Source organism: Neodiprion lecontei, chromosome 6 (genome assembly GCF_021901455.1).
Source record: "Neodiprion lecontei isolate iyNeoLeco1 chromosome 6, iyNeoLeco1.1, whole genome shotgun sequence".
Taxonomy (NCBI): Eukaryota; Metazoa; Arthropoda; class Insecta; order Hymenoptera; family Diprionidae; genus Neodiprion; species Neodiprion lecontei.
Window position 1 is genome coordinate 6,153,339 of NC_060265.1, and position 18,210 is coordinate 6,171,548.

An 18,210-nucleotide genomic window follows, 5' to 3' on the forward strand; every position below is an offset into this window, starting at 1 on the left:
GGTGAAATCACCCGTTTTTTCCCCTTTTTAATGATCTAGTAGTCATCATAGATAAAAGACGTTTATAAACCTCTTATGTCTTTCAAAAGAATAAGGTTGCTGCGTCAACCATCATTATTGTAAAAACAGTCTGTCTCGAGACTTTACAAGGAGAGCTTCGTCACAAAATAAATCCTTTTCCTTTCTTAATTTTCCCCTTTGTAACAGTATATTAGTGGAACGCTAATTTACAATTATAAGCCACTCATCTGTTTGACGCATTATGCGAAGGAATAACTTTACGTGGAGAATGGATAAACAACCGGCTTACAATTAGTCGAGAAACGGCATAATTCATCTATTCATCAGCGTCGAACATTCGTCAATTCCTCGTATGCCGTACCTATACTGTGTCAGCATATAAAAGCCAGGACTATGTCAAACGCAACCGTTTCGAATTCCACGAATAATTCGCTTTCGTTCCTCGGTTTGAAATTGCTGTATCATCTTGATAACAAGTAACACAGCAGATTATCTAAAAAGACCTGCAACATTCCAAGCCAGCCTAAACTAAATACCTGAAATTCGCCCGTATAACAAATCACTGACTTTAATCACAAATCTGTGTATAAACCGTCAAACTTTTCTCCCCGTAACGTGGAAAATCATACAACAAGGCACAATTCACCTGGTTAAAATTAGATGTTCCATAATTAAAGAAATCAACGATCTGTGAAAAACATCTGAAGCAATCCGCGTGTTCGAGAATCCGCGAGGTAAGTTCGCAACACCCCTCCACGAACACGAGACAAATGATTTCCAGGTATCGTAAGCGTCTAAGCCGTTATCAAGGTGGTAGTTGGAACATCGAAAAGCGGCTCGATTCCAGAATTTTTAAAAATCGAATCGTATTACGAAAAATCGTACAAGGCATGGCGCGAATTCCGCACCAACCCCTCCTCCCCCTTCACCCAAGTAACACCGTAGGTAGATTTCACAAAACGAGAACAATCAAAAAGCGCGTTCTGCAACACCCGTGTCGAACACTGCAGAATCCAACCGGTCAAGTCGGTCGCTGCCACCCCCGCTCCCTCTTAATACTAGAATTAATTGGTTTACGACCCCGCCGTCCCCGCCGGCCACGTGCTCGGTGTGTCGGGGGTGGGGGAGGTGGTGGAGCTTGCAAGGGGAGGGAGGGGGGCATGCGCGAGTGGGAGTGGCGGCGTTCGCGGATCCCGCCAAGGAACTTCTGCTGTCCGTTGTTGTCAATCGCCGGAGAAGGTCGCGCTGCCGTTATTAGCCTGCATGGCAGTCAATCGGTACTGGAATAATTTCAATTTTTTTTTATAATTATTGTGCCGTTAAAGTACAGTGAAACACCGCCCGGAACGCGGTAATTGTTCGGTAGAATTGTTTTCGATTCGAGTTAAAAACGCGATCGGATGAATAACCGAGCGGTGGTGAAACCGCCGCGGATCGCCGATCGCCGCCGATCTCGCCGGCCGGTTTTATTATTGTGAGATTGGAATACATATATATGTATATATATATATTATTATTGTAATAATATACCGTACGCGAGTGAAATTTCTACCACACGTCGGTTATCGTACAGTGCTGTTTCGTTTATTCTGTATTATTTTTTTTCTTTGCACAAGAAAGTCGAGTCAAGAGATTCGACTTTTTTGGTAAAACCGGCCGATTTTCGCGACGAGAAATCGGAGATATGCAGCCGGCCGCGTCTGGGCGGCCGATCATGCCGCGACTCGCACTACTTGCCGCTGCTGGCGTCTTTTTCTACTGCTGCTGCACGATGAGGGGGATTCGTTTAGGTAAATGAAACAGCCAGAAAATCAGCTATGACGAATCGAGATTTGTGCGGTGTTGTACGAGGGTTATCGATTTGTGAGATATTAATTCCAATTCACGTTGCGCGTATAACATATGTTACATGTTAAAAGATGCGGCTGCACGGAGTTCGGTGTCCGGATTCCGGAAGTTGGCAGAAAATTTGACGATGATGGAAATCGCCGCGTGAACGGGACACCCTGCAGCGAATATATGCCCCATCCTACACTTTATATCTGTATACCTAATACCTCTGCCTGTACCGACATTTGCATGATGTACACGCATAATCGGATTCACGCCCGGTTAACCACGCTTGTTACTTCCGGTTTCTCGATTTGAGGCTTACCATGATTCGATAACCAACTGTAACCGGGTATTATACGGGTTTCATCGATGTCCTTTGATTACACGCGGATAAAAAATTACTTGCTGGAGCGGAAAATTTTCATTTTCAATACGGTCGCAGCGAGAAAATATTTGTTTCCAACAGCTGGGATTTTGCGAGTTTAGCTTACGGGTTTGCCGCATTGACTATTCTTGCAAAACCTTTGCGAAAATTTTTACCTCTACAGCTAAAATTTACTGGTCCAACGAATTACTTTTTTCCGTGCAAAAATACACATTTGCGTACCGTTCGAATATCGGCAATATCGCCAAGCGTAGATCGGTTTTCGACCGGCTAATAATATTCGATTGCTATAATGATTGCGAAAAACGAGAAAAAAAAAAAAAAAACAAAATTAACATCTCGGTATGTTGGTTGAAATTATTGCAAGGGGTGTTTCGCTTTCACCGGGCCAAAAGATTTTTGGTACTAAATTTCTCACAGCTAGCTGCACCGAATCTGTTTACACTGCGTTGAAACGGTTGGCAGCGGAGCCGGAAGTGTAACGAAATAACTCACACTCACTGGATCGAGTCAGGAGAGCGTGCTTGAAAATTTACAATTAACAAATTATCTCAGCTGGCTTATAACAAAGTGACAATAACAATAAATATCAGCGAAGTGCATGATAAAACTAATAACGCTAACAACAACTTTCGGTCATCGGATGAAAAGCACAACTGTATTGATCTACAGGTATACATAACCGTACAAAATCTGCACTTCCTCACACGTCTATACGCGCATATGTGTATACGTGTATGCATAGGTATATACATTACGTATAACAGGCTGCGGATTATGCAAAGAAGTGCCGCCGATTCGGTTCAAGTGCATCGGAAATAATCGTCGAGATAGTTTTCCCCCGTTCTCCGGGCGTTCCAACATCGCGCCGGATTCTCGACCAATTAAACCTAGGCAGGGTGCAACGCGGGTTATAAAAACGGTTCTGCAAAAATCAACCGATCCCGAGCACAGGGCGAAAAGCTCGATAATACGAGCATCGTTACAGTGCCCGTTCCAACGCGTAATATAAATACCTATACCTGTATAGGTATACTCGCGGAGCAGATGCACGGATACATATACATGATATTATAAAAGCGAGCGAGAGAAATCATTGTTACGATCGGAGTATTTTCTTTCGTCAATAATATGTAATTCCTTTCGAGACCATTCAGATCTCGAGGTATAATCCGATACTTGTTATAGGTACCTTATACCTTGTACACGATACCTACGTAAGTATATAATACGTATTTACGCTTTTATACACAACTCCTCGAGATCCCAACAGCAGCCTTATCCACTCGAGCCTGAAAGAAAGAGTCGATTGCTGTATACGCAGGCATTATTTCATTTTTAAAGTGGGACCGCCGCCGCCCCCCCACGTTGTAGGAACGAGGTATACAATGTACAATGAATGAAAATTAAGGGTGTTCGCTGTCTGCGACTTCTTGCCGGCCACTCGATCCCGATTCCGACGAATCTCAGCTTTTTCCAATCTTCGAGACAAGACTGGAGCCTTGCATTTGAAACAACGATTTTCTCGATTTGGATCAGTTTGAGAGTTTGATAATCGTGAAAGACAGCAGCGAGAACTTTTAGCTAGTTTATAACCACCGGGTTTGCCTCAGAGTCGGAGGAACCCTTTCAATGTACTAATTGTACAAATAATGCGAAATTCATTTATGCTGAAGCAGAAAAATTACCGCATGAATTGTCCAGAAAATCTGTGTTTCTTTTTTTTTTTCTCACTTTGATATTATACGGACATATGTTCCTGACCGTTCGTTAATCTTGTTAAAATATTCGACGAGAAATCGAAGAGTACAATATCATTTTATACATTTCGCCGAAGGTTTCACAATTTTCGCTGTTACAATATGGAAGCAGCATTAACCCTTTGACTACCATCGTAGCATGTCTGCTACAATGGGGAAACAGCTATCATTTAAAATATCTTCTTCAATTTCAAGTTAAAAATCGTGAAATAATTTGCTAAACAGTAACGCGCTCTAAAGAAAGGTTTAACCGGATAACGTCATTCGAAAAACTTGTTATTCAGGCACGAAAATTGAAAAACAATCGATCGAAATGAGTGTGATTGAAAAAAATTTGAAGAGATTGAGAAAAATGATATTTTTTAACGTGAAAGAGGCTTGGCCGTTAAAAGGTTAATTCTAACATCGAGTCCTAGTTGAAAAACTTTTCCTCGAGTATACGCATAATATAATATACGTATCGTACAAGAGGCGTGCAAGAGTCTTCGCATATAAAGCTTCATTAAAATCCCCGAGCAGTTTAGAGGGGGGGACGTTATCGAGATTCAAGATGGCGGTAGGGGGTCAAGTAAAAGGCGGTGGATAATTATTTTTCCCGCATCTGGAGCATTGCACGTAATATAATCGAAAAAATGACCGGGTGAACGAGTCGTGAATAGATAGAGAGAGAGAGAGAGAGAGAGCGGAGTGCCTGCAGATCCGAGAGCGACCAGACGATTCGAGTTAGGTCTAGTTAGTCGAATTAACAACTCCGCAGCCTCCGAATGCCGCGGTTCTTGCCGAGAGAGGCTCGATCCTCGATGCTGTTTGCTCAGCGAAGAGGTTGAAGACGTCGCCCTGGAAGAGGGAGGACAAAACGAGAAGCGAGCGATACGATGTGGGCGCGAGGTCGAGGTGTCAATTGGCCGAAGTAGCGTCGCGTCGCGACGTCTTTGCGCGTACGAGGAATTATACCCACTACGCACACAAGTGCGTAGAGAAAAGAGAAAGAAGCTTTGGATAAGCCCGGGTGAAACGGCGCTCTCTCGGCAATTGGTTAGATTGGCCGTGCCATTAGAGGAATGCTGCTTTCATTCTTATTCCTCTTCTTATTCTTCTTATTCTTCTAATTCTTGTCCGCGCGGTGCACCGCGCGTTTTCGGTATACACAAGGCTCGACAAAGGGCGGTGAAAATAAGAAAGCCGAGCGTCGCGACGCGGAGAACGAGGCGTCGCTTCGCTCTCTCGAAATTGTGCGCCATCCGCCTTCTTTCCCTCCGTAATCAAACCTACCCGCAGCGATAATCGTCCGAACCGCGCGACGACGGATTATTTACTACACATCTTGAAGCCTGCAGCCCGCCGAGCTTTTGCCCTTATTGTGCTTTTTCCGCGTGTATGCGGTCTGCGTATAGAAAGAAAGGAATAACGACGAATTTGCCGTAGGCTGCTTCCATTCTCCTTGCGGTATACGAGTTGTTGTATACAACTTCGCTCGGCGAACCCTGATCGCGATCCGCATGCCTCGGCGAATCTTGTTAACGAACATTTTACGCGGGCACGATGTAACGACGATTCGATAACGGGAAGGAAGAAAAAAATAAGAAACGAAAGACAACAACTAATATTCGAACGTTGTTTCACACGCGCGTGTGTTTTTACAACCGATCCAATTATTATAATTCACCGATCAAGAACACACTTGATGTAGGTGTGATATAATACACGCGCGATTACTTCCAGACGATCCCTTGTTATGTACGCGATATACGTTATACGTAAATTGGTGTAACCCGTATTGTATAACGCACCGTCTTTACTTCCTTCGGAGTTTTGAAAAATTGATGGCCGGAGGAGAGTTTATCTCTCCCGTTCCCGCGTTTAATTCGTTCTTTCTTGCCGCGTTTAAATTCTTATCGCTCGGTATATACTTTCCGGAGTTTCGCAGAGATCGCGGTTGAAAAAAATATAGGCGGTCTCCAGTGATAAGTATGTACGTATGTATGTGTGTGTATATGTATATCGCATATATAATTCGTGTATAATACTTGTTCGAGAAAGCAATTAATTACCCCGAGGAGAATCGAGATGCCTTATATATTTATACGAAAGCCTCGCGTCAAGGGCCGGTTCTGTCCGTATAATTTAAGTTTAAATCTGTGCTTTTCGTAATTCGTTCACTTCTGCGTATCTCTCGAAGACAAATTAGCCTGCATGAAACGTTGGAAGTAAATGTAAATCTCACTCGTTCAAAGAATCGCAAAAGGGGTCGGGGGACTCCGAAATGGGTCACGAGCTAGCCAAACAAATATTTGAGCTGATTTTTTTTTAAGGATATTTGATTTGAAAAACGCGTTTAAAGGATAAAACTTTCGTTTCGCGTTTGAAAATCCGAAAAATCTTTATTCCTTGCTGAGATACACGCTTTTGATAAACGGGTCTTGAAAATGTCGCTGGAAATATCAAGACAAATATTAATATTAAAGAATGATCAACTTAATTTTCATCTTAAATTTTGATTCGAAATTTGACTCTGGTGTTTCAGCAATTCTTCTTTATTCTTTTTACACGACATGAAACGATTCTTGTAATGCATGAGTCAAAACGCGAGCTTTCGGGTTAAAATGCTGTTTTCGGGACATTATCAAAAAAGTCGGCTGTACGATGTCGCGAAGTTATTCAAAAATTGGCATGCTAGACAACAATTAATCAAAATTCAATCAGGAACGACGAACCACCGGACGGATAAAACGAACATTTGCGAGATTTTTCGAGACGGGATAGAAGCGAATTTTTTTAATATCAGGCAATTATGTATGAATTATTCGCAATTTTGAAATATGAAAAATAAGAAGAATGAGAGAAAAACAAACATTATCATCAATTGAGAGAATATAAATTAATCTTTAAATCATAGTTTCAGACGAAAATTGAATTCAACGTTCTTTGATACTAATCTTTTTTCAATCTCCCAGCGACTCTTTCAAAAACCATTTTTCAAAAGCATGTATCTCAGCAAGTAAGGAAAGATTTTTCGGATTTTCAAACGTGAAACTATAGGATTATTCTTCTAATTTCCGATATTGTTCGTCTTTTAAATTGGTACGGCTGTTTTTCGGCTCACCCTGTATATATGTGTGTGCGTGAGTGTGTGTAAAATTATAAAAAATATGTGACTGCCCGCGCACATAATAACCAGCAGAATCCAGCCGAGAGAGCGCTGATACCGCAGGAAATTACAGCTTCCGTTGCAAATTTAACGGCACATGACTTTAATCGACGAGAGCAAAGGAGGATGAAAGGTGGGCAGAAAAAGGCAGAAGAATTGAACGATGAAAAGAGATCGTATGAAATTTCGCTGGGTTCAATTTTAACCTCAGTGCGTTTTAGCTTTGATAGGTATGAAGGGTGAAAAGTTAATTTTTCACCTTATTATACCTTCTGCTTCGTATGTGTAATTCTTGTTTGATGTATATATATGTAAAAATGTTGCGGGTAACAAATTGCAGGGATTCATTGACTAAAAAGAATCCGGTAAAAAAAGAAAGAAAAGTATAAAAATATGCTACTTTGACGTTGAAAAAAAAGTTCATCAAGTACGAAAAAATGATAAAGCAGAGGTTCAAAGACGAGTCGAAATTGATAGGGTAAATTTTATAGATACAATATTCTTCGGTTATAAAAATGATTTATAATTAATTAAGTTTATAATTAAGTATCCACTTGTCAACATGTTTACGGCATACGAGTTTGACGTCAGTTACAGATAATTTGTTCGAATTTAAATGAACCGTAGAAACTTGCTCCGCCTGCAAGTAAATGCTGCAAACAAATCGTCGAACAGTGAGTGATGATATTAATCACCTCAACTGCCAAGTTGACGAAGAACGGAAAGTATAACAAAGAAGAAGAAAAAAAAAAGATCGTTTTTATACAAATTAAAAAGTTATAAGCCAAAAATTATTGGCGCAGTTATCAACATTCCATGTAAGACTATTCGACGAATATCCATAATTGTTCAACATGAAATGAGATATTATTCGATAAAATTGGACAAACGATACGGTTTCGGCGCGTTGTATAATATTAAAGAGAAGAAAGATGAGAAGTAAATTCATCGAATAATACGATCACTCTGAATTTAACAACAGAGTTCTATTGAGTTGAAATTTGAGAATGATCGTACGAAAAACCAGGTGCACGGTGTTAGTTTGATTAATTTCAGGAGAATCACCTTCAGCCGCGCCTCTAAAACCCTTGTTTGCCACGTATAATAAATCTTTTTTCTTCAACTTTATCTCTTAAGCTGTGTACATACATATTGTACAGGCGCATACGCATCGGCTAGTCCGTCGCTCCGACTGCCCGAGGGTAGTTCGGGGGTAAAAAGCGGGGAGGGGGGATGGATGGGAGGAAAAGAATAAAAAAGAATAGAGCACATAAAATAATAAAAAAATTTAAAAAAAAAAAAAAATAAAATAAAACCGCGGGAAAACGAGAACGCCGTAAGAGAAGAAGCTGCACACGCAGGCCTCCAGGGGGACGGTCGAGAGAAGTAAGGGGATTTATCGCTCCAGCGCGGGCTGTGGATCGAGTGAGCCAATTAGGCCAGCAATTAGTTTAATAATTACTGGACTAATTAACATGCCTTGTCCACGGAGAGGGATGGGAGGGGAGAGGCGAGTGGCCGAACCATCGTAGGACGGCGAGAGGGCGAAGCGAGTTGCGAGTGGAGAACCGAGAGTCGGAGAACACGTACAATGGCCGCATCGCTCCCCCAACCCCTTCACCCTTCACCCTTCACCCTTCACCCTCCGTCGACCCCCGCGGCTGATAGACGCGCGACATATAACTCTACCGATCCTGTGCAGCTAGGAGCGAGTCTCTCCGCTTGCTGCAGGAATTCACGAATGTTCCAGAGCCAGGACTGCATGAATATTGCACCGTCCTGCCGCTGCAGGCGCATTATTCTATGCAGATCCGTAGGGGTGAGCAAACGCGGAACCGGATTTTCAATGGCGACGCGGTTTAACGTCATCTCGATGCACCGGCGAAAACGTATTCGTCATTTTACCGTATAGAAATTCAGTCCGGTTCAGCAATATTATACGCAATATATATATATATATATATATATATATATAATATAATATACGTACCTCATACGTGTGCGGGCGCAGTTTTTAAACCGTTGACACACGGGGGATAATAGGATTCGATTAGGTATATATCCCACCTTTCCCCCTTCCCCCTTCCCCCCTTCCCATCGGGAGAAAAAGGATCACGCGGAATTCAATCCCAGTTCGCTGCATTTGAAACCAAATTTTATACCGTTATGGAAACGCGATGCCGGTTCTAATGCTCCAAACGACCGACTGGGTAATGACTTTAATCCACAGATGCAACTGCATCGGAATCACCCTTTGTGCAGTATCCGCATGCCTCTCCTAACCGTTGGTAGTTTTGCGCGTTTGCTGCATGTCGTACGTACCGTTAATTCCAGCTTAACGGAATCGATGATGAAAGCTACAATGGGGAAAAATTCGGAAAAATGTTGTACGGGAAATTTGATGAGATAGTTTAACAGTTTGTGTTTTAGTATTTATTTTATTTTTTTTTTTTTTTTCGTAATTTAGAATTCAGAATGTTAAATTTATTTTGTACAATTATATCGGTGTATATAATACGGCTAAACAAAAATGCAAACGCGTGTAAAAATGTTGAAAAACGAACATACGTTGTGCGATAAAACGTGCTTTCAGTTCGGAGAGACGCTTTCTTTATTTTTTTCATTTTTTGGTTTTTTTTTTTCTTCGATCAGCAACGTTTCATCGCGAATATCGGATCATCCGTGTAAAAAACCGTGCGTCATTTTACTCGGCGGCCAAATCCCCGAAAGAAATAAGGGAGACGTTTCAAAGGCTGAAAAATTTTGATGAAGGTTTCGATTGATCGAAGTTTAGGGAAATAGGAAAGAAGAAAAATGAAATGAAAGCATGAAAACCGTTGAAAAACGATCACGTCTGTCTTTCCAGATCGATTATTCAATTCCAGAAACGTTACCTTGACGTAATGTAACTAACGTAACGAGAGCACGACGATGTCATCCGCGGCTGCGAGAGACGACGGAGCAGAATATAAGAAGTCGGAACGGAAGTAGCTCATTTCAGTAACTACCAAAGCAGTGCCACAGACAACCGAGCTTGTAATCGGGTTAACGAAGCTTTTATCCCATACTTACACGGTATTTTCTTCGAACTAAACGAGCCGATGAAACATCGCGAGTCGTGTGCCGGATGAAAAAAATAAAAAACAAATAAAATAAAAGAAAAACAAAAAAAAAAAAATACGGAAATACGAAAACCGCTGTAGGATTACCGGAAGTAACGTACTGCGACGTATGGCGAAAGTTTAACCGAAACGAATTGAATCCGCTTGGCTGATTGAGCGAAATGATTTCGTACACGTTGCACGTAGGTAAAAATTTTCAATTTCCGTACCCCGCGGGATTTTACAGTGAGGGTGAGACGGGATGGAAGGGTTGGGGGAGGGGGCTTACCTTCGCAATAATTACGAACCTACAGCGGCGGGCTGCTCTGGGTTTTGAAAGAGTACTAATTAGTCGTGTTACAACTCGCCGCAGTCGAGCCGCAACAAGAATTCAGTGTTTAATCCACAGCATGCGGGAAATAAACTTCTTATCCGTACCGCGATGCCTGCAAATTATTCCAGAAATGGAAACGTCAAAGGGTAGCGAAATCAGCCGTATATACGTATTTATAATTTCCTAGTAACAGGATAGCGAGGAAGAGGAGGAATATTGAAAGGACGCGAAACGCCCGCTCGTCCGAAGCCTGCGTTTATTCTCACCGATCTTGCATCTCGGGGGTTGGTTGCAGGTGGCGTCGAAGCTCTGGAGCTGACGAGGCTGGACGTACCGCTGTTCGTCGATCCGAGATCGGCAAAGGTCGCGCTACGGTGCGAATACGACTTGGAAGGGGCGGGGCTCTACTCGGTGAAGTGGTACAGAAACGACTTTGAATTTTTCCGCTACAGGCCTGGGGCCCAGCCACCCGGACAGGCTTTCCCCCTCTTGGAGGTAAAAGTCGACCTCGAGCGATCCGACGCCGAGCAAGTTACTCTCCTGGGGCAGGAAGGTGAGTGTTCTCTCTCTCTCTCTCTCTCTCTCTCTCCCACTCTCTTTGACGCACCATACCGCCCGCGTCTCCGTACATGCATGCATATTTATTATACGTACCTACGGAAGGGTGCATTACGCACACGCACCTTTTGCACGCTCGAAGGTGTGACGCGCCAGGTGCATCACCAATTCCATGAGTGCTAGTCTTTCTAGTCTGGTAGAAATAGGTCTGAGTTAAATATATTCGGGTATACGGCTGCATTATCGGGTATAGAGGAAAAATACCTTCGGGAACGCAAGTCTGATGTCAGTTTTTGGGCTGTATAACCGACGTTTCGAGAGAACAGAAAACAATTTGACATTTTTTTCGCGTTTTCATCACAGATTAATATCGATAGATGAAAAATTGTTTGACCGTCGTGTAGGGCGGTAAAATTTACATCGAATTATGTCCTCGTAGGTCGGAAACGGATTCGGAATGACAAATTAGGAAAGAAGATATTTTTTTATCAAAATTCCCCCAGATGTCGTCGCTAAGTAAAATTTTTTAACCCGACTTCGTTTCCGACATATGAGAACATAATTCGATGTAAAATATACCGCTCTACACGTTGATCGTGTCATTTTTCATCCATCGATAGCAGTTTTTGAGGAAAATGAAAAAAAACTTCAAATCTTGCCGTTTTCTCGAAACGCCGTCCGCGCATCGCAAAAACGACTTCAGATTTCACTTCTGTACCGAATATTTTTAATTCAGAACCATTTCGACCGGACTGTCTAATTCCCCTGATCGACCCCCCCACCCTGGGGAAGACGTGCATAAGGTGAGGACGGTGCAGCCGAATAACCGAGCGAATTCCACCGTTCCAGAAGGGGTCAACCTCGCCGGATCCTACATGTGCGAAGTCTCGACCGAAGGACCCCAATTCCTCATCAAAGAAAAAACGGCCAATATGAGCGTCGCCGTCGTGCCCAAGAGGGATCCCGTCCTCGAGGGCGTTAGGCCGACCTACGACCTCGGCGAACTGCTCCAGGCAGAGTGCACCTCCGCCCCCGGCTACCCTCCCGCCAACCTGACCTTCATCCTCAACGACAAGCAGGTGCGTCGAACGGTTATTCTCCCGACGTTTTCCACTTCTCCGAATGTATCAGACGGAGGATTTCATCCCGACGTAAATAAGAGCCGAATCGAGCCTTGAATAGTTTATTCATCGTCGGCCGGTTTGTTCAGTCTTCGATGAAACACGTGTTCGCTTCCAATATCGTCCGAGTACCGATTTTCAGAAGAACATGAAATATTCAATTTGATTCGCAGCGTGATTTTACTTGTCACGGAAAATTTGACGATTGTCTAAAATCGTTGAAAACTCCAAGAATTGTGAAAATAAATCCCCTGCGAGCAGGCGTCGCGAATTACGACCCAAAAGAAACTAACGAATCGTCTCTCGAGCTCACACGCCCGGACGGAGTGATTCATTTTCGCACGATCTTCCCGATCTTACGATCATTGCAGAAACTGGTATAAATTGGTACAACGGAGAGAGAAGACGTAGCGAAAATAGAAAGCGAAGGGATTAGATCCCCCGGATCAGCACCCATCCAATTTATTATCTCTCCAGCGTCGAATCCCGTCTTTTCCAGGTTCCGTCGGCGCTGACGCGAAACCTGACGCCGGATGTGACGCTCCCCATGGACGTCGGAGGTCAGCCTCTTCAGCTATCAACGACACGCCTGGGGTTGACGCTGCGACTCGAACGCGGCCACTTTCCAGGCTCAAGCCTGAGTCTCGTCTGTCTTTCCACCCTGCCCGGGATCTCGGCGGCACGAGCGAGAAAAACGGAAGTGACATCGACGCTGGCGGCGAGCAGCGGCCGCCTCCAGCAGGAACCTCCGGCGCCCTCTTCGGCGACCCTTAATTTTCTCTCGATAAATTTTTTACCGTTATCCCTGACGGTGATTATTATCTCCGGGAAATTCCTTGACGCCGAATTACCCTTCGCGCAATCAACCATCTCCCGGGGTTACTAGATAAACGGGCTCTCCCCAAATTACTCGAGGGGCACCGAACCTGCCGCCATTATCCTCCAGGGTCCAGGATGATATCCCAAAGAGGTTGGTATTATTGTGATTCCACCGGTGTATGAGTGTGTTACATATAAATATGTTTACAAGAATTACACATACACGTACATACATATACATTTTTATGTATATAAAGATAAGACTTGGTTAAAGATTATTTTAAAAAATACTGTGTTGTACATAATAGGGTATGAGTGGATATAGTGGTTAGGTGTTTATTGAATAAAGATACGACGTGAATGACGGTGATACAATGTACTCCAGGTTCTTTACATTCGAACGATCAATTTCCTCGTACCTACCCATAATCTACGCTTCGCGCATTTCTGTACAATTAAGTACAATACTAATTCGACCGCAACGCTAGTTTTTCCAAAAGAGACATCATCGTACAGAATTGGAATTAGCAATCGAAAGAGCCGACGCTGGTACAAAGATTCTTCGAATCCGCTATCCACGCACCGTTCCCTTATTTCTGGCCCGCTACGTATTAACCGGGTTTACAGTTTATTATACCAGCTGCAAAGGGCGGGCGTTTCAAAGAGAAAGCACCGGCCGAATCCCTTTGATGCTTTCCATTGGAACGCGGTGCCAACAACAAGCTGCAACAATGAACGATACGTGGAAAAAGTGATACGACGTAAGTCATTCGACCGGCGGTATGTTTGAAGAAAAAAAAAATAAAACACACCGTGTCCATCGACACGGTGTACCGAAAAGTTCTGTAAACATTTATCGAATGTTCGCCGCAGGGTTTCAAGCCTGGATATGACACTCGCGTGGCGTAACGAGCCTGGATACCAGGGCTAACGTAGGCGGAGACACCTTGTCCGATAATACCGGTTAACAGTCCGTAACATCCAACCGAACGGGCGGTGTACGACCGAATTATCGTTCTTGGGTCGGGAGAGTGCTCGTCTATATCCCAGATACGGCAAATTTGATGAGGACATGGAGGACATACGGCTCCGGGGCCGCCTATCGCTGCGGCATGGCCGCACTCGGTTTACTTGGACGTACTTATACGGGCGGGACGTACGTACGTACCTGCATTTACCCGTGTCGTGTGTATCGAGGCTCGTGTTACAGACAATAGGTATGCCAGCGATTGCCCCAGGCGTGTATGCTAATTGGGCTTGACTACCTCAACAGCCACGGTTGACGGACAAAACGACAATCTCAACCGCCCGAAACGCGTATCGACTCTGTTGAGGATCGACCCGAACGGATCGGAATGGTAGAATTTTTTTAAGAGATCGGCGAACGGAGAATCACATCATTTTTAGACATTTTTTTGGGAGGTGTGGTCGTATTTTTCAAATTATTGTAATCGCGAGAAGCGCGAGGCTCTCGAGAAAAGTACAAAGATTTTGTACGCTGGAATTAGGTAGAGAAATGCTTGGACGAAGGGTGGCAAGGGAAAACTGTGTAAGTGACATTGTCGATTGTGTTGAAGTGACTGGAAATAAAGCATCAATTTCACAGCGTTTGTTTGTGTAATTTCGGTATTTGCTATTTGCGTATTTTTTTTTTTTTTTTAAGGTATCTTTGTGGCCCACGAATTTATCAATTTGATAGATGCTGCAATAGATTTTTTAAACAAGCTACTTTTATAGACACGCGGTTTTTGTACGCCGATCACATTCGCGATCGAATTTGTTGCATATCCAAACATGCAAATTCGTTCTGGGATCGTCAAAAGATTACACGAACTGACCCCCGCTCCCCCCGCAGCTCCGTTTCATCCTTATATTATACGTACGAAACGTTGAATATAAAATCAATGATGAAAACTGATGAAGTTTTTTTATCGGATCAGTTTGAAAGCCCAGCAGGTATATGTATATAAAACATAAAAAGAAGATAAAAGTTACGGGGTTGCAATTTCTCACTAGAAAAACCAGTAGAGGTATAATTTTTTGTTTATTTTTCTTTGTTTTTATTATTCGCGCATATAAACATACACATGCACACACACACACACACTCGTGCAAAAAAAGTAGAAAAAACAGCGTTAAGCAATTTCGCCCGCATTTCCAGCAGCGAACAACGAGGAAAAAGGTACTTTATACATTTCAGTTTGAGGAGCAAAAAGATATGAAAAGAAAAAAATTGTGCCGACTCCGCTAGATTTACCTTATTGTTAGTTAGTGATTTATGGTGCTGCTGTACAGTAATCGCGGAAACGTGCCGGCACCGCGAGTATAAAAAATTGTTTCAAACGTACCGACCTATAAATTTCGGTCATTTTAAACATTTTAGCATTTCGCTATTCCATTTCTATTCCTTTTTTTTTTCTTTCATCACCTGTTTACAGTCAGCATTATGGTTTAGCAGACTTGTTGATTTACAATCGGAGGCAGGATTGATATTCCGAATTTGAACAGTTCCGAAAGCGCCTAATTCAGAGTTATTTGGTGGCGAACCTTCAAGTAAAGAAATCAAACTTTGAAGAAACAACGAAGCTTTCTATGTGCGGAAACCCGACGGCTCAGAGTTCCAAAATGCTAGATCTCGAAAATTCATGTTACGATAAAGCAAAATTCCGAAAAATTAAGTTTCGATAGAGTAAAATTCCGAAAGTTAAACGGCGTAAATTTACTCAACGATTGGGTGTAAAAAATAAGAACAACAGAAGATCAGAATGACCAGGATTCCGAGCGTGAAAATATCGAAAATCCGAAACAAAGAAAGATCAAATTGGCGAAATTTCACCAAACCGGAAATTCACAGGACTGAAAGTCTTGGATCATTCGGAATTTCGATGTTTCATTTTTTGAATCTTTCGGAACTTTGAGTTGTCGGGTTTCGGACAATTTGAAACACTGATATTTCGTCAAAGTTTGATTTCTTCACTTTAAATTTCGCCTTCGAAAAATTCAGAATATGGCGCTTTCGGAGCTTTTCAAATTCGGAATTTCAACCCTGCCCCTACGGTCCCGCCCTTAGAACTTGCCAAGGGTAAACGCTTGCACGGCATTATTTTATGGGCAAACACGTATGAACCACATAACATGTACATAATAACATACGTACGTACGCCAGTGTCTATTTACCTTGAAAATATGTACTCGAATTACCTGTACAGTGTGTGTATATAGGTATGCACATACGTAGACATGTGTGCATGTATGTATACATACATGTATAGGTTTGTAAACGTTCCCCGGTATATAAGCCAACAACGATTACTTTCAACCCCCTCATAATTTGCCAAACTGCCTCGAAATTCTGACACCAGCATTTCACGAAGCCTCGCGATATTTGCTGTTGTCGATTAAAATGCAGGCCTTGCAAAATTCCTCGCAAATTATCCACGTCGCGTTCCGCTCGGTTCGTTTTTTTCTTTTTTTCTTTTTTGTTTTAGCTGCTTTCGTTTCTCTTCTTTCCCCTCGTACAATCGTTTCAAGAGCCGAAACGGTCACCAAAAATCAGCGCCGATACGACGATTTCATCGCATTCGGATGTCAAATCAGCTCAAGTTGCATTCGAAGGTGATATCGCGCAGCTATGAATATACCAGTCGATCTTCCGAAATATATCCCCACGATTTGACCGAGAAAAAAATACCGCCAACAGTTTCGATTGGGAAAAGAAATTTCGGGGAATATCCGAAGACGTCGTGCGATAAGCATAAAGGGTCGCGGTCCTTTTGGCTCTTGAGCTAAACCTCCTCGAGAGGTCCTCGCATCTAGGTCCTGCATGTTAGGCATGCCGCGTCGCGGGGCTGGCAAATGGGGAAGGTAAAAAATGGGCGCACCTACGTATCGAGAGAGCGATAGAGAGGGAGGATCGCTTGCGAAACGGCGGGTTTTTCCGACGTATCCCACGTCTGTTACACGGGGAGGAAAAAAGTCTCGCGTACCTCGTTCCCCGAGGCTACCCCCCAAAAACGCTTCTTCATCCTGGCGTAAATATTGACTCATCTTTCCAAGGTACGCAGTTTTAATTATATTCTACACATACATATATATTAGTACATTATAAGATGTACCGTATACCGCACATGTGCATCATTCTGCGAATTTAAATTCTGCGAGGAGGAATTTTCGCGACCCCGGCACCGCGGAAGTTGCTATATATATACATATATACCTATATATAATGTACGGATGTACAGTTTAAGGGTGGGAGCTTTCGTTGCGGAATTGAGGAGGGAAAGGGGGAAGAAGCTTGGCCGACTCTTCAAACACCCCCCTTCGTGCCTCGCTCTCCGGGCCGATCCGGGTCCCGCTTCCGTCTAATGGGATATCGATATATTCATAGGAATTTCGAAGTCCCGCGAGGAACGCGGGGGATGGATGAACGCCGGAGTAGCGGGTGAAGGCTAATTGTTTTCGGCCCCCGCGGATTCCTCATCGGGGTTCAGGGATCGTTGCGCCTTGAACCGAAAGCCAAGGGACAAGGCAAGCCGAGCCAAGGCAGCCCTCGTCTCTCTTCCTCCGCTCCTTCACTCCTCCACTTCTCCACGTTCGGACATTCGGCTCGGGACTGCGGGCCAAGAGTCGGCGAAGGGAAAAACGACGAGGTGGAGAGAGAAGCTAGGGAAGGGAAAGGGGAGGACGGGATAGAAAGGGAACGAAAGGAAAGGAAAGGAAAGGGATCGAAGGGAAGGGCGAGTTAACGCTCCACTTGGGGTGCCACGCTCCGCACTCTATTTCGCGCTCCGCCACGTAATCTCTGACGTGAAGGGAGGCGCGACGACGACGAGGAGGACGACGAGGAGGAGAACGAGGCCCGTGACGACTGCGCCCATTCCTTTGCTTTGCATTCCCTTTTACCGCCCAACTCACAGAGCCCGTCCAGGTATCCTTTAAAGCTGCGTTAGACCCGGGAACGCGTTATCTTTGCAGTAGCTCGATGGCACCCTCCCTGCAGTATAGCCAGGTTATACCCGCCTTTGTACCGGCGGTAAAACGTCCCTCTGTTTTCGGGCTCGGATACGTTTGTCCGTAAAGTAGAAGAGAGCGAGGGAAAAAGGAGAGGAACGAACCTGGTATAGTTTATTT

The 18,210-nt window shown here is 43.6% G+C and overlaps 2 protein-coding genes across 7 annotated transcripts in view; one reads left to right on the forward strand and one right to left on the reverse strand.

The window, feature by feature from the left end:
- LOC107218510 (dedicator of cytokinesis protein 7) overlaps window positions 1-18,210 on the reverse strand; it is a 58,660-nt gene that overhangs the window by 17,936 nt on the left and 22,514 nt on the right. The window contains exon 21 of one of the 3 annotated variants that reach the window (XM_046743220.1): window positions 13,557-13,803. The exons of the other annotated variants lie outside the window; for them this stretch is intronic. Coding sequence (XP_046599176.1) covers window positions 13,692-13,803 — 112 coding nt within the window. The 3' untranslated portion in view covers window positions 13,557-13,691. Of the gene's footprint in view, window positions 1-13,556; window positions 13,804-18,210 lie in introns of those variants that run through there. 3 annotated transcript variants of the gene reach the window in all.
- On the forward strand, window positions 1,233-13,459 carry LOC107218503. 4 transcript variants are annotated; one of them, XM_046743228.1, is made up of 5 exons: window positions 1,278-1,298; window positions 1,642-1,811; window positions 10,878-11,135; window positions 11,990-12,219; window positions 12,761-13,459. In XM_046743228.1, the coding sequence occupies exons 1-5, from the start codon at window positions 1,285-1,287 to the stop codon at window positions 13,145-13,147; spliced, it is 1,059 nt and encodes a 352-aa protein (XP_046599184.1). In that variant the 5' UTR covers window positions 1,278-1,284; the 3' UTR covers window positions 13,148-13,459. The 4 variants fall into 4 exon arrangements, with proteins under 4 accessions (XP_046599185.1, XP_046599184.1, XP_046599186.1 ...); XM_046743230.1 differs by having other exon boundaries at window positions 1,282-1,298; window positions 1,638-1,811; XM_046743231.1 differs by lacking the exon at window positions 1,278-1,298 and adding an exon at window positions 1,941-2,065 and having other exon boundaries at window positions 1,673-1,811.

Excerpts from the sequence above, each read along its gene's own strand:
- LOC107218503 (XM_046743228.1), top strand. Across the intron at positions 1,812-10,877 it reads GATGAGGGGGATTCGTTTAG|GTGGCGTCGAAGCTCTGGAG; the intron begins GTAAATGAAACA and ends GGTTGGTTGCAG. Across the intron at positions 11,136-11,989 it reads TACTCTCCTGGGGCAGGAAG|AAGGGGTCAACCTCGCCGGA; the intron begins GTGAGTGTTCTC and ends CCACCGTTCCAG.